At 49.9% G+C, this 14,642-nt stretch overlaps 1 protein-coding gene across 13 annotated transcripts in view; it reads left to right on the top strand.

The window, feature by feature from the left end:
* The window catches only part of TRERF1 (transcriptional regulating factor 1), a 225,583-nt gene extending 213,511 nt beyond the window's left edge, over nt 1–12,072 (top strand). For 10 of the 13 annotated variants that reach the window (XM_062186120.1, XM_062186119.1, XM_062186117.1 and 7 more), the window contains 3 exons: nt 2,435–2,638; nt 4,985–5,232; nt 8,998–12,072. In XM_062186120.1, coding sequence (XP_062042104.1) covers nt 2,435–2,638; nt 4,985–5,232; nt 8,998–9,322 — 777 coding nt within the window. In that variant the 3' untranslated portion in view covers nt 9,323–12,072. The remainder of the gene's footprint in view (nt 1–2,434; nt 2,639–4,984; nt 5,233–8,997) is intronic. The other 3 variants (XM_062186121.1, XM_062186127.1, XM_062186123.1) reach the window with 1 other exon arrangement.
* Nucleotides 12,073–14,642: the final 2,570 nt, after the last annotated feature.

Genomic DNA, 14,642 nt, shown 5'->3' with positions numbered 1-14,642 from the left:
GGTGGGTTTCAACAATCATAGACTTATCCAGAGTTATGTCACTGGCAGGGGAAAAGCAGACTGTAGCCCTATGCTCTCCACAGGGAGTACAAAAGGAGGGTCTGGCACAGACAAGTGACCTGTGGGGTGAAGAGGCAGCAGGACATACCATTCTTCTTTTTGCCTCCAAGATTGGTTTATTTGAAAGTCAGAGTTACAGAAAAAGTGGGAGAGACAGAGAGAGACATCTTCCAGCCACATGGCTGCAATGGCCAGGCTGGGCCAGGCCAAGGCCAGGAGCCAGGAGCTTCATCCGGGTCTCCCATGTGGGTGGCAGGAGCCCAACTATTTCGGTCATCTTCTGCTTTCCCAGGTGCATCAGCAGGGAGCTGGACCAGGACTTGAACCAGCACCCATGTGGGATGCCGGCATCACAGGCAGCAGCTTTACCTGCTCCACACCTGCCCCAGGACATACCTTTCATTTGTTTGTAAAGTAGCAGGAGAGGTGACTGCATACTCAGTGACATAGTAACTATGAAAGCACTTTGTGGACTAATATATAGAACTTCCTTTCCCTGGTCCTCGGGCCTTCCTGGGCCTGCAGGAGCCAGCATCCCTCATCCCATCCTGACGCACAAACAGAAGTCAAAGTGCGTCTCTGTGTCCGTGGGCTGTGCATCCTTGGATTCAACCAACTACGGGTGCGAAAGACTTGGGAGAAGATAACCGCCTGTGTACTGAACATGCATAGACCTTTTTCTTGTCATTATTCCCTTTTTTTTTTTTTTTTTGACAAGGCAGAGTGGACAGTGAAAGAGAGAGACAGAGAGAAAGGTCTTCCTTTTTCCCGTTGGTTCACCCTCCAAATGCCGCTGCGGCCGGCGCATCGCGCTGATCCGAAGCCAGGAGCCAGGTGCTTCTCCTGGTCTCCCATGTGGGTGCAGGGCCCAAGCACTAGGGCCATCCTCCACTGCCTTCCCGGGCCATAGCAGAGAGCTGGCCTGGAAGAGGGGCAACTGGGATAGAATCCAGTGCCCCAGCCAGGACTAGAACCCGGGGTGCCGGCGCCACAAGGCAGAGGATTAGCCTGTTAAGCCACGGTGCCGGCCATTATTATTCCCTAAAAATGTAAGGTAACAGCCATTACATAGCACTCACATTGTACTGGGAATTACAAGTGATTTAGAGATGATACAGAGTAGGTGGGAGGATGTGCGTGGGTCATATGCCATTATGCGTAAAGGGACACACGAGAACCTGTCCCCTCCTTGGTTAAGCAGAGTCCTCCCCGATCCCTACCTTCCACCCCAGTCCATCCTGGCCACCCCGTCAGGCGGCTCCAGTAACTGCTGTGTCTTGAGGAAGACAGACCTGCTTAATTTCCCACATTCTTATTGTTCTGAAGTGGGGAGAGGGGGACAGAGTAGCAGAGGGGAAGTTCTTCATAGAAAGTGCTGTCCTTGGTTTCCATGAAATGCCTCCAGAAGGAGGAGATGAGTACGTGGAAGTCCCGAACACACTGCTTTCGCTGAGCCCGTGGTCAGAGACAAGAGAAAAACCGCGTGAACAGTGGCGGGGAATCTCCCTTCCAGTGCCTCTCCTTTTGCATTCTGCCTTCTGACAAGAGCAGAGCAAGAGTGACACATGTTTTCCATGGCTTCGTGCAAGCCAGGTGCCTGGCAGGGAAACGTGTTATCAGCCTGTAAAACTCATCATTAGAGGTCTTTAGTCTCTCCCCTGAGGGCTTTCCACGGGATTGCGATGGCTTCAAAACCCGCCTCCCTGCTGGGAGGAGACGGCAGGGAGGAGGACTGCCTGAATGTTAGTCATTTCCAAGGCCTGATGATCTTGGACAGGCGGGGGAGAGTCTCCACATACAGAAATCTCTCCTCTCTGCCTTGCTGTATTTTTCAAAGGTCATTTGAGACAGACAGACAGACAAAGAACTCTCATCTGCTCGTTCTCTCGCCAAATGCCCCAGCAGCTAGGAGTGGGCTAGGACAAAGCCCAAGACTAGCAATTCAATTCAGGTCTCCCACGTGGCTGGCAGGGACCTAACTCCTTGAACCATCACCTGCTGTCTCCCAGGGTGTGCGTTAACAAGAAGCTGGATGGAAGGCAGGGCTGGGTCGCAAACCCAGGCACTCCCCTATGGGACACAAGCATCAACAGCTAGGACAAATGCCCACCCATGCCCTAGAGGCATATTTTGATACAGAGGATGAGGGTGACCCACAGTGCAGCAGATCTCCTTGACCTCAAAATGACAAGCATCCAGAGACCAGCCTCTTAGAGGTTGAGCCCGGTGGGCACTGCCAACCATTCCTGTGCAGAAAGAAAAGGACACGGCCGCACGACCGGCCCCTTACCTATCTACTGGCCTATGATTTCCGTTCATCTCTAACAGTGCCATTGGGGGTTTTCCCCTCTTGCTTTTATTACCTTACCATTAGACCAGTGAAGAAGAGGAGGAGTTAGAGGAAGAGGAGGAGGACATGGAAGAAGATAGGAAATCCACAAAAGAAGAGGAGAGTGAAGTGCCGAAGACCCCGGAGCCGCCACCGGTCCCCGTCCTGGCTCCCACTGAGGGGCCGCCCCTGCAGGCCCTTGGCCAGCCCTCCGGCTCGTTCATCTGTGAAATGCCCAACTGTGGGGCTGTAAGTGACTCTGTGTCGTCCGGGATCGGGGACAAGCCAGGGCCTTACAGCTGTGCCCCACTTTTAAGAAACGATGCATTTTTTAAAGGATGCACTTGCTGTTTTGAATTGCTCAAATACAGCATTCTTTAATAATCCAAAAAATATCATATAAAATAATTTCCAATATAAGTTCCAGTTTATGAGAATCTAATAGGGTATATCATCTGATATCAATGATAGCTAAATGGGTTTCCATGAGCCCTGGTGACACTCTGGACATTGAATATAGCTTATTTCTTATCCCAATAATTTAGCACCCTGGGGTCCCTTGTATTGTGTCGGGGCTCCCAATCCCTGAAGCCCTAACAGCTATTTTCTTATGCATTTGCTGTACCCTAGTCCAAGAGAAAGGATTCACGTTGAAGGATGAAAGTTGTGCCAGCCTTCCTCTGTGTAGCCGTTGTTGTCATATTCACTCGGCCCACGGATACTTACAGAGTCTGTGCTCTGTGTCAAGCGCCACACTGCGGGCTGGAGGACATACGGCAGGCCCTGCCCTCAGTACGAACTGAATCTGAGCTGGGGCTCAAACCCAGGCGCTCTGGTATGGGATGCAGGCAGGCATCCCAAGTAGCATCTTACCCACTCAGCCAAGTGCCTCCCCCCAGCCCCACCCCACCATGGGGATTTTAAAGGATGTTGAGTCTTAGACTTGTCCCTGACTAATCTGAATTGGTGAGCTTTTTCGAGATCAGCTTTCTTAAAGTCTGGCGCACAGACATAGGCAGGTGCCAAACTGATGCTCTTGTCTTTGCCCGTACATTCCATAGAACAGCACTGGTTTCCAGGGGGGTATTGAGCACTGTTTTGTGAGTGTCATTAAGCTTAAGGAAGCAGCACTCTATAAAATATTTAGATCCTAAGACAAAAATTCATTTGATGTTACCTTGAAGGGGGGAAAGTGAAAATACAGAGGTAGACATTGTGCATGAGCTCTGGAGAGATCACTGTCTTGCTCCTAAGTGCTTCCTGACCTGGCCCCTTAGTCACTGCTACTTGGTGTTGAGGGCTGCAGTCCAGGGAGGGTCATGGTGCAACTTTAAATGACAGTGTTGCTCAGTGAATTTGTTCAGAGATTGGGCACTTCCTCAAGTCACAGTCTTGATATATAGTAAATGTTTCACTGAGGGGGAGGTCATCTTCTACTTTAGCAATCAGAAGTGCTCAGCAGGATAGGTATTTTTTAAATGGGGAAGCATGCTGGTTTTAGTGCTTGCTCAACATTGGTTACTAAATCAGCGATAGTTTTTTTTTCCCCTCCATGACACAATAAACAGAGCTCACGAACTTAACCCAGAGCCACCCCTCTCCCCAGACAACAGCTTGGTGGGTGCTCCCTTTAGCTGTTGAGTTGAGCAAGCCGGAAATTGGGCATCTGGGATTGCGGGGTGTGGATCACATACTCTTTCAGCTGTGGTCCTGAACTGGGGGTGATTTGTTCCCCCAGGAACATTTGGCAATGTCTAGGGTTGTTTTTGTCCCATTTGGGCAGATGCTACTGACATCTGAAGGGCAGAGACCCCACATCCTCCCCCAGTGGAGAATCACGCAGCTCAGAGCTGAGGAACCTTACCTTATGGCAGGCTTGGAAGACTGCCAGTGCTTCCCCCCGATTAAATTGCAAAGGGGTCAGACATTGCTGCAGCAGCAGGCCACTGATTGAGGCCATCCGTCCTATATGGGAGATGGTAGGGAACCTAACAGTGTCTTCAGAGTGTGTTCCTAGGGCCGCTGGAGCTTCCTGGGACGGGGGTCAGGGGAGAGGATGGAGCAAAGCAAACAGGCCCCATCTTGGGGTGCTGGCTCCACTTCAGCCAGAACACCTCTGCTTTGAATTTGAGCTTTGAATAAGACTTGACTTGTTTAAAAAAAAAAAAAAAGAAAAAGAAAAAGAAAAAGAAAGAAAGAAGCAGGATTGGGAGGTGGGAAGGGAAAGAGGTAAAAGGGAGGGAGTCTGGAGCTTAAAAAGAAAATTAAAAGTACAAAAGCTGGCCCAGCCCCCTCCTTAGGTATGCAGGAGGAAGTGGCCTAATGGCCAGTCCTTGTTGGCGATGACAGAGCTGGGCCTGGGCCCCTGGTCTCCTGACTTACAGACAGCAGCTTTGTCCTTCACTCTGCCGCGGCGCCCCTTACGTCCTGAGCGTAGCAGCGATGGGGCTGTTTGCATGGGCACAGCAGCTGTGGTTGTGATGATGGAGTTGTATTTGCTGTGACAAATGCCCAAAGTTTGCCTGTCGTTAGACACTGTGTCAAGTATCGCCTGTTTTGCCACTCAGTAACTAATAACCCTAATTTCCTTTTCAGGACTGTAGATGTCATGTCACTCCCTTTCTTCCCCAGGTGTTCAGCTCTCGACAGGCACTGAACGGCCATGCCCGCATCCATGGCGGCACCAACCAGGTGACCAAAGCCCGGGGTGCCATCCCCCCTGGGAAGCAGAAGCCTGGTGGTGCCCAGAGCGGGTACTGCTCGGTGAAGAGCTCGCCTTCTCACAGCACCACCAGCGGCGAGACAGACCCCACCACCATCTTCCCCTGCAAGGAGTGTGGCAAGTAGGTGGCCTGGGCGGGGGCTGACTCCAAGTCCCTGGTGGGTCCCTGCTCCGTGGAGGCCGGGCCCAGATAGGCTGAGGTTTCCTTGTCTAGAAAAAGAACCTAGAGACACCGGGTAAACAACAACAACAAAAATAAATTAAAAAAATTAAAACTGCACCACAAAAAAAAAAAAGAACCTAGACCCTCAAAACTCATCCCATCTTGGTGGCCATAAGGTGAGCCTTGTCTCTGATGTTTTCAGGCCTGGTAAGAGTGGACTCTGAGAGCTCCCCTCTAGTGACCAAACGTACTCTTTCCCAGAAATGATGGTAGGGTGCTAATTCCTCCTCCTTCCTTTCATACCCAAACTGTCCTCTCGCGTGTCGTTCTGTTTGCATCCCTGCTGAGTGACTCAAGATTTTCTCTAGATTACTTAATCAGGAACTCTTGGCCCAAACATGGCACCCCTATCATCGCTGTCCATATCTATGCCCAGGGCAGACATCATCAATCAATCACCACACTTTCTATGACAGTAAGATGGAGCCCCTCAAATCCTGTTCATTGTAATCAAGTTATAACCAGTATTGATACATGAGATGAAGCCTGTTTGTCATGCCTGCCCTTTTAGGTATGATTTAAAATAACTAAGGGGAGACACTGACAATGGTTAGTAGTAACAGCTAACATTTACTGGGCATTCATTGTGTCGCTTACTTCACGTGCAGGGACCCATTTAATCCTCACACAGAAACCCCATGCACTCTAGATACTGTTTTTACTCCCACATCCCATATCAGAGTGCCTGGGTTCAAGTCCTGGCTCTATTCCTGATTCTAGCTTCCTGCTAATGCGGACCTGGGAGGCAGCAGGGACATTTCGATTCGTTGGGTCCCTGCCACCCACATGGGAGACTGGGAGTGAGCTCCCAGCTTCCGGCTTCAGCCCGGCCCAGCTGCTGGGTGATCCTCTGTCTCCCTCCCTCCCCAGGTCACTCGGCCAGTGAAGCGCACAGCTGAGATTTGAAGCCAGCTTTGAGCGAAGGCAGAGCCTGGGCTCCCTGGCTGCTGCTCTTTGCATTGCTTAGTTTGTTTATTGATGTTAGGTAGAAGCTATGAGTCAGATGCAGGGTTCTCTGCCGGGGGGGGGGGGGGGGGGGGTGTTCCAGTGGAGAATGTCAGCTGGCTTCCTGGTGGGCCCTCCTGACCTGGAAGGGGTCACATTGTCCAGACGACCTGCCCTAGGGGTCTTGCTGGGTTGCTCTCCCCTAATCTCCAGGGCCTCACACACAGAGGGAAGTGTTATCCAGGAGCTGCTGGCCAGGCGGCTGCTGAGGCCCTGCCAGGAAAACCCCTGTGGGTCCCGGGCCCTCGCTTGTACAGCCTCAGGGGGCCTGTGAGGCTTCTCCGCTGTTTACCAGGGGCTCTCTGTTTGCCTGGCAGTGTTTTAAGGGGTATCTTACGCGTCTTGATGAATCTGTAGAATAGCCCTCCGAGGCAGGTACCTCCTGTTTATAAGCAGAAACGGAGCCGCCAGAAGGTTGAGCTACTTGTCGCAGAACCCAGCCAGCAGCCAAGCAGGGATGCAAAGTAGTCTGGCCGTGTGGGCGTACGTCCCCCGCCTCCCACCCCGCTGCCGCTGCGTGAACCCAGCCCCGCCCAGCTGCACCCCTCGCGGTGAATCGGAACTCGCGGCTCTTCCCCTCTGCAAACCCAAGGATAGGCAAGATGAATGTAGATGTGGGTCTCCTGTGCTTGAGGGCCCGGATGTGACGTCACCTTCATGTCACCACCCATTGAGGAGACCATGAAAGAATGAACCCCCCGACTGATACGTAGGTGTATTTACTGGAAAAAGTGACAAACCCACCTGGAGCTCTCAGTCCTCTGCCTCCTGTGTGTCCTGAGTGGAAGTGTGGGGGCACTGGGGTCTTGCCCAGTTTCCTCTGCAAGGAAGCAGCGCCTTCCCTCGTTTGACTCAAACAGGCGCCGACGCCTTATTCCACCAGGTGGAGACAAAGGACCGTTCAACAAACAACAGTTAGTGCACGTGGGGCCTCCCTAACCTGAAAATCCGAAGTGCTCCAACACCCAAAATACTTAGATACCACGTGACAAGTGGAGCACTCCATACTGTGAAACTTTTGTTTCATGCACAAAATTATTACAACTGTGCGTAAAACTGCCTTCCATCTCTGTGTATAAGGCATATGAAAAAGTGCTTTTTGTGTACATGCCAATTATCCAAAAGCTAAAAAAAAAAAATCAAAATCAAAAATGCTTTTTGAGCCCCAACATTTCGGACAGGGGTATTCCACCTCCACGTCCCATTTCTGGCTGTTTCTCAGGGGCACCTAGTACATATTTGTGTGTGTGTTCATGTTGCTCGAGATCTGTTTCTGCCAGAGTTAAGATTTCATGGAAAACAGAAACATGTTCTGTGGTTTTCCAGATTAGGAATACCATGAGGCAGATGCTCGCAGCGTGTTTCAGCTGCTGTAATTGTGTTCATTACATTAAACAGTTTTCAGTACGGCCAAGTGCGATCGTGAGTCATCAGCCCTGTTTGGCGCAGGCTGTAAAAATCAAGATTCCTTTTTTTTTTTCCTTTAGGAGCTCAGGAATTAACCTGGCATGTTTAGGTTCACCCCTCTTCATAAACAGGCTGTCTCACACCTGGGCAGATTTTTTTCTGAAAAAGCTCCAGATAGTAAATATTTTAGGCTCTGGGGGCCAGACTGTCTCTGTTACAACCGCTCAGCATGGCCATTTGGCAGTATATAAACAAGTGGATGTGGCTGTGTTCCAATAAAGCTTTATTGACAAAGCCAGGCTGTCTCTGACCCACTGACTGTACTGGCAGACCCCCGGCCTAAAGGGTTTGCCCCATCATACGATGACCTCTTCCCCCAGCGTTTCTCAGCCTCAGCACAGCCGACATTTCGGGTCTGATAACTCCTCCTTTGGAGAAAGGGGGCTGTCCGCTACCTTGCTGGGTGTTTAGCAGCCTCCCTGGCTTCCCTCCCTGCATACAGAAGTACCGCCTTCTTCCCCAGAAACGTCTCTGGGAGATGCTCCCTGGGAGGGCACACGCTCCAGCTGAGAATCACTGTGTCCTGGGAAAGCCAGGAACCTTTGATAACATAATGACCAGCAAGAAGGTTCGGAAGTAACCAGCGGGGCGGGTCCAGCTCGGAAGCCCAGCACAGCCAGGACAGAAGAGGGGCCACTGAGTTTGACCACACACATGGACTGGTGGCCTTGAGAAAAGCGCGCAAGGGGACCAGAATCCGAGGGGAAAGGGTAGAAGAGACAGAGGAGATGGTTTACCCTGCGCACGCATCCTCCAGGAGTGTGACTGTGGAAGGACGAGGCCCCAGGCAGAAGACGGGTTGCTTTTAGGAAGGCAACTCCCAGAATGCGTTAGCTCGACTTGAGGGTTCTGTGGTAGTGAGGGTATGGTCGGCGAGGGGGAGAGAGAAAGGAGAGCTGATGAGGAGACAGAGCAGGTGCTACCAACCCCAAGTGCACAGGAGCGCCTCCATGAATTTCTCCTCCATTGTCCCTATAAGGGAGCCGGACCCACTGTGCAGTGCTCCTGTCCCTGTCCGCCTCCTCGCGGAGGAGGGAGGCGAGGTGACAGTTCCCAGGGGGAGGGTGTGTCAGAGCCTGTCATGTCCACCCCAGACCAGACAGCAGATCATGCACACCCCTTCCCTGCGGGACCCCCGGACTTCCCAGCACTCCCTTCCGAATTTCACGTGCTGCTTTCTTTCCTCTGCAGAGTCTTCTTCAAGATCAAAAGCCGAAACGCACATATGAAAACTCACAGGCAGCAGGAGGAGCAGCAGAGGCAGAAGGCCCAGAAGGCGGCCTTCTCGGCGGACATGGCAGCCACGATCGAGAGGACTACGGGGCCGGCGGGGGCGCCGGGGCTGCTGCCGCTGGACCAGCTGAGTCTGATCAAACCCCTCAAGAGCGTGGACGTGCTGGACGAGGACGTGGTGCAGCAGCTGGGCGGCGGTGTGGAGGAGGCCGACGTCGTGGACACGGATCTGCTCTTGGATGATCGGGACCCAGTGCTGCTCCAGGGGGACACGGAACTGTAGAGCCCGCCGTGCCACTCAGAGACGGTGCAAAGCCATGGCCCCTGTGTGCAGTCTTCAGGAAGCCCGGACTGACTGCTCGTTTTTGCAACCCTTTTAAACTACCTGTTTAAAAAGTGGTCGTTTTATTCAGGTTTCTGAGGGGGGAAAAAAAAGTCCAGTTTCTTTTCCTTTTGTTAAAAAAAAAAAGTTGTGTGGGGGTTGGGGGGGAATAAATGCTTGGCGCAACTGTCTGTAAGAGGTGTTTCATCTGGGCGTTCTCACGCTACGTGCCGGCAGGGAGCGCGCCTGCTGCTCACGGCCCATTGCTGTCCTGTCAGCCCTCCTGGGTGGCTCCCCCAGAGCGTGCTGTAGGAAGCAGCCCACCCCCCTCACGCTGGGGTCTTGGGAGGAGTTAACTTTTACTCTGTTCGGACCTGCCAGGAAGCATTCTTCCAACCCAAAACCACGGAAGAGCCTGTTCTTTTTGGCCACACCGAGAATGGTCAGTGGGGTCCTGAAATTGTTTTGTGCCACTTGGAAACCTCCCACCGTGGAGATGTGGCTGTAATTCACATCTGGTGAGCTACAGTTTACCGTGCACTAGCTGCGGGAAATAGGATGGAGTGGGATTTTCCGACACGTTGAGGGCAAATACAAAGGAAGCAGCATTGACTGAGGCTGGCGGGATGGTTTCAGATACACCTTTAGGGCCGTGTTTGCATTCAGATGTTGAATGTGTTCTCACAAGTCACTTAGCAAGCACTTCTAGACCTACATTGCTACATTGCTACATTGCGCAGCTTTCTGTTTGTACTTGAAGGTACTGGACCTCTAATCCTTCACACTGCCCAGGCTTTTGAGTTGAGTCATACTGACCCGTCCCACCGGGAGGGCAAAAGTCAGGCGGGGACACAGCCCCAGCACGGGGTGGATCCTGCTTCTAGCGTGGAGTGACTGTCCGAGCAGGTGCTGGCAGGCCTCAGCCCGCCTCAGGTAGGCCAGGTGCCCCCAGCGCCCTGTAAGTGTGGCTCGCAGGCTGGGCCCCGTGGCTGGCACAGTCTTGGCATTAGACCCTCCGTGGAGGCAGGAGAGTAGGACCTGAGGCAGCTTCGAAGTTTGCCTCTGCGAAAACATGTTACCCACGCGCACAGGGCCCCCACCCCACTGTGGCCCATGGGCCCCCGGGGCAGTGGTCTCTGAACCTCGGGAAAGCCAGGGACAGAAGAAACATAGGTTATTTTCCTCTCCATCATTCTGTCCTTAGAGAGGAGAGCCTGGCACTTTCCTTATCTCTAGGGGGAGAAAATTTCCTAAGCCTTTAGAGTCAGCGTGCATTGCTGTGAGGACAGAGATTCTAGGACTGTTCCGACTGTCGTGTTAGTGGCCGGTCATGCCTGTCCCAGGGACTCCTTCCCTCGACTCACTGGTGTCCGAGTGTGGGTCTGCTAAGCTCTGCTGCTGGCCGCGTGGAAGCTTATCTGTCGAGAGCAAACGCGCAGAGGGATGTTTCTAAAGCAAAGATGTCTCTTCTGTTTGCAGACTTGCCCAGCTGTTCGGGTTTGAAGCATTCAAAATAAACTGAGTTGCAGCGGCAAAAATATAATGCACAATTTCATTTTAATCTCCCATGCAGGATAGCAGAAGGCTTTTTGACTTGAAATGACCAAAGAACTCCTCCTTGGCGAGACAGTTCACATTCCTGAATTAGTATTTCTTGACTATCAGCTTAAAAGACTTCCTGGTTAAATATTGCACTTACCTTGTTCCTGCAAAGACTCTGCCTGCATGTGTGTGTTGTGTTTTAGCTCCCGCCTCCCCAAGACCTTCTCTTCCTGACGGCTGATGTCTTCAACACAGTTCCTGTTTACTATCAGATGGTTTTGCATTAGTGAATCTAGACCTCTTTGAGAAAGCCTGTATATAAAAAGTTAACAGATATATTTTATGGAAAAACCCATCTTATTTTCAAATATATTTAACTGCTGTTATATTTTATTAGAGGAAGGTTGTACATATTTTCTAGGAGTTCTATTGTAAAGAAAAGTATTTTTGAAAAAAATTACTGTAATAAAAAGGAAAACCTTTTTAAATGGTGGTTGTGATTGCTTCCTGTTCTGGCTTTGTTATGTTCGATTCTCAGCAAAAGCCTTGCATGCCTTCCGTATCAGGATGTAACTTATTCAGGTTTGCACTATTATGAGTTGACATCATAATATCTCGTGTGCTTAACTGTGTTGCCGGAATGCAAGTCCCTTGGTTCATATCAAAGCACTATGTATAGCATATTCATAATTTTTCTTTTGTAACGTGTGTATTTTTAATAAGGATTTTATGTAACATTTTGGCAAAAAAAAAAAAAAACAAGAGGACAGTATTTTCTAGTGAATTTTATAACATTTTGCTAAAAATGTTTCTTCCTAGGTCAGTTTTTGTTAAGGTGAACCAAAAGTCTTATTTTACCAGGGGTTAAAAAAAAAAAGTTTGAAGCTTGAAAGCAAAGTTATATTTAAACATCATATGTAACAAATAAATAAAAATGTTTTATAGACTTGTCCTGAAAAGGTGCATTCCTTAAGAAACAAAACAAAACTGGGGCATTCTAGGTTGTTTTTCCCCTGAGGGACAAGCATCTTTTTAAAATTCTCACAGTACTTTGTCAGAAACGGAACCAGGAGAATTTTCCGTCGCAGGTTCCAGTCATTAGCCTTCACGGAAATGTATGCCAAGTCCTATAGGTGGGCCTTCATCAAATAGAGATGTAACCAAATAGACACTGTTATATTTATTTGTGAAAACCTGATTCAATATTGCATCAGCTGCTCTGAAAAATAAAAATATTATCTTTTTGAGTTTCTTCTGGCTTAAAACTTCCTTCTTTCTAGTCACTGATGTAACTCCTCAATGCTAGATAAGGGTAACATTTCTGCTGCAAACCGTGGTCTCAGTCTATTACTCCAGCTGCTGTTTAAGAGACCAGCATCATACAGAGACTCCCTACAGTAAATCCTGATGGAACAAAGACATAAGCCTCAGCCATTCTTGCTCACTGCCCAAGAGATCCATAAACACTGGAATGTATTCTTTGCCCTTGACTCTCAGTTTGGTCTCCCACCCTATTGCCTTCATACCCCACCCTGCATTCTTTTAGGTTCCCAAGGCCCCGCCCAGTTCCAGGAATTCACCTCTGCCTGCTGCCCCCACCCCCACCCCCATCCCTAACCCTCCTAAAATATAAAAAGACCCGGCCCCTGGAGGTCGACGCCTTCTGCCACGGGTTCCAGCAATGTGCACGTGGGCAGCTGGTCACCACCTCTGTGAATTTATTTTCTCTGAATAAATTCTGTAAATTTATTTTATTCTGGCCGTAAACTTGTACACTGCCTCCTCTCTATTCTGCGCCTCTTTTCCTAACAAATCCTCCAAGAAGTCCCTACCCATCTTGATTCTATTTTAAATCTAGATTTGTAAATTATAATTGTGTTTCCTTTTTAATGGTGGACAGCCAATTTGAGGAGATATTTGAAATTTTGCATTGCATGAAGAATTTCCTTTGAGGCATGCCTGGGCAAGACCTTGATCTTGGTTTGTTCTTTTACATGAATTTTAGCTATCTGGCTTAGACAATCCTACATCAAATAAAATAACCATTCGTCTCCAAGCAGTGTATATGTATCCAGTCTTCTTCCAGGAAGTTCTCATGAGCCACCGTGTCCCACGCACTATTCCATCCTGGTATTTTTTTTTTTTTTAAGGTTTATTTATTTGAAAGTCAAAGTTACACAGAGAAAGGAGAGGCAGAGAGAGAGAGAGAGGGAGGGAGAGAGAAAGAGAGAGGTATTCCATCCGCTAGTTCACTCCCCACTTGGCTGCAACAGCCGGAGCTGCTCCAATCCGAAGCCAGGAGCCAGGAGCTTCTTCCAGGTCTCCCACGCATTGCAGGGGCCCAAGGACTTGGGACAACTTCCAATACTTTCCTAGGCCATAACAGAGAGCTGGATCAGAAGTGGAGCCGCCAGGACTCAAACCGGCGGCCATATGGGATACCGGCACTGCAGGCAGCGGCTTTACCTGCTACGCCACAGTGCTGGCCCCTGCATCCTGTTTTAAACATGGTGAAGCGCGTGTATGAAGATGGCTGTACGTGATGAGTCCTTCCTGCCAAGAACTGTAACGCCTAGAAGGAACGTACAGGGACCTGGGAACTGATCCAGTCCCACCGCTGCAAAGAGCAAAGGTCGTGTTTCATAATATTCTAAACTCCCTAATCTCTCTCTCTCTCTCTCTCACACACACACACACACACACAGCTGTTTATAGCAGGTGCTCAGCAACTGTTAATCACTTCTCTAGTCTTCCATGTATGCTTATTTGGGGGTGGGGGAAGGCTGCAGAGAGAGAGGGAGAACCTTTGAGTTTCCCTAAAGTCAATTCTGAATTCCATGGATTCCCAGTCTAGTTTGCTCAGCCACAGCCAGCCAGCAGGGTTGTACAGAACGTGGCTGAGTTTTAATGTGGACATAAACAAAATGTGGCCAGGAAGACATTTTAATTCATCCCAAATGAATCCTAAGTGATCTCTGGCTCATAGATACCTCTGTATAAAGTAGCAAAAGGCTTGGTTACTTCCTCTATAAGAGAATCTTGGAAAGGCCGTCTTTAGAAACAACTGGTGCAATCAAAATATGACTCAACTTAGAAATACTGATGTGTTTACTCTTATTTTTCCTGGATAGAAAGCCAAGTGCATTGATAAGGGTCACTGGCCTGCTGCTCACCTCTGTTAGCTGTTTGAAAGGTTAGACTGTAGGGAAGAGACCCACCGTGGATAGGCCAAATTCAGAACACTATCAATGCCCACATACCATGCCAAAGAGCCCTGTCCGCAGCCATACTGTTGGAAAAAAAAAAACACTGTAGATTTTGCCCCCAGGTAATTGGACCAGGTTGGCACCTGACCCAACGCCATTAGGACTAAGGCTATTTGGTGACACTCAACATGGCTTAGTCCAGGAAGGTAGAGAGACCAGAACAAATGTCCACAGCTGTAAGAATTTAGAAACTTGGTGAGCCAAGGGAAACAGCGAGTAGCCAAACGCAAGGCCAAGCCCTGAGGAAGGAGAAACTTCCTAAGCAGAGGGAGCCCAGCAATAAGAAGATCGGGTTTGGCCTCTGAGGAAGGGACTGGGAGCCAGCCCCTTGGGCTGCTTTCAGCACACTTCCAGGTCCTTAACAATAAACCCCCTCTGGGTCAGTGTTGTGGCCTAGAGGGTTAAGCTGCCTCTTGTCACGCTGGCATCCCCTATGGATGCCAGTTCGATTCCCCGCTGCTCCACTTCCAATC

The sequence above is a fragment of the Lepus europaeus genome, chromosome 3, assembly GCF_033115175.1.
Source record: "Lepus europaeus isolate LE1 chromosome 3, mLepTim1.pri, whole genome shotgun sequence".
In the NCBI taxonomy this organism is placed as follows: Eukaryota; Metazoa; Chordata; class Mammalia; order Lagomorpha; family Leporidae; genus Lepus; species Lepus europaeus.
Note: the sequence above shows the minus strand (reverse complement) of the source record. Positions and strands in the feature narration are given on the sequence as shown.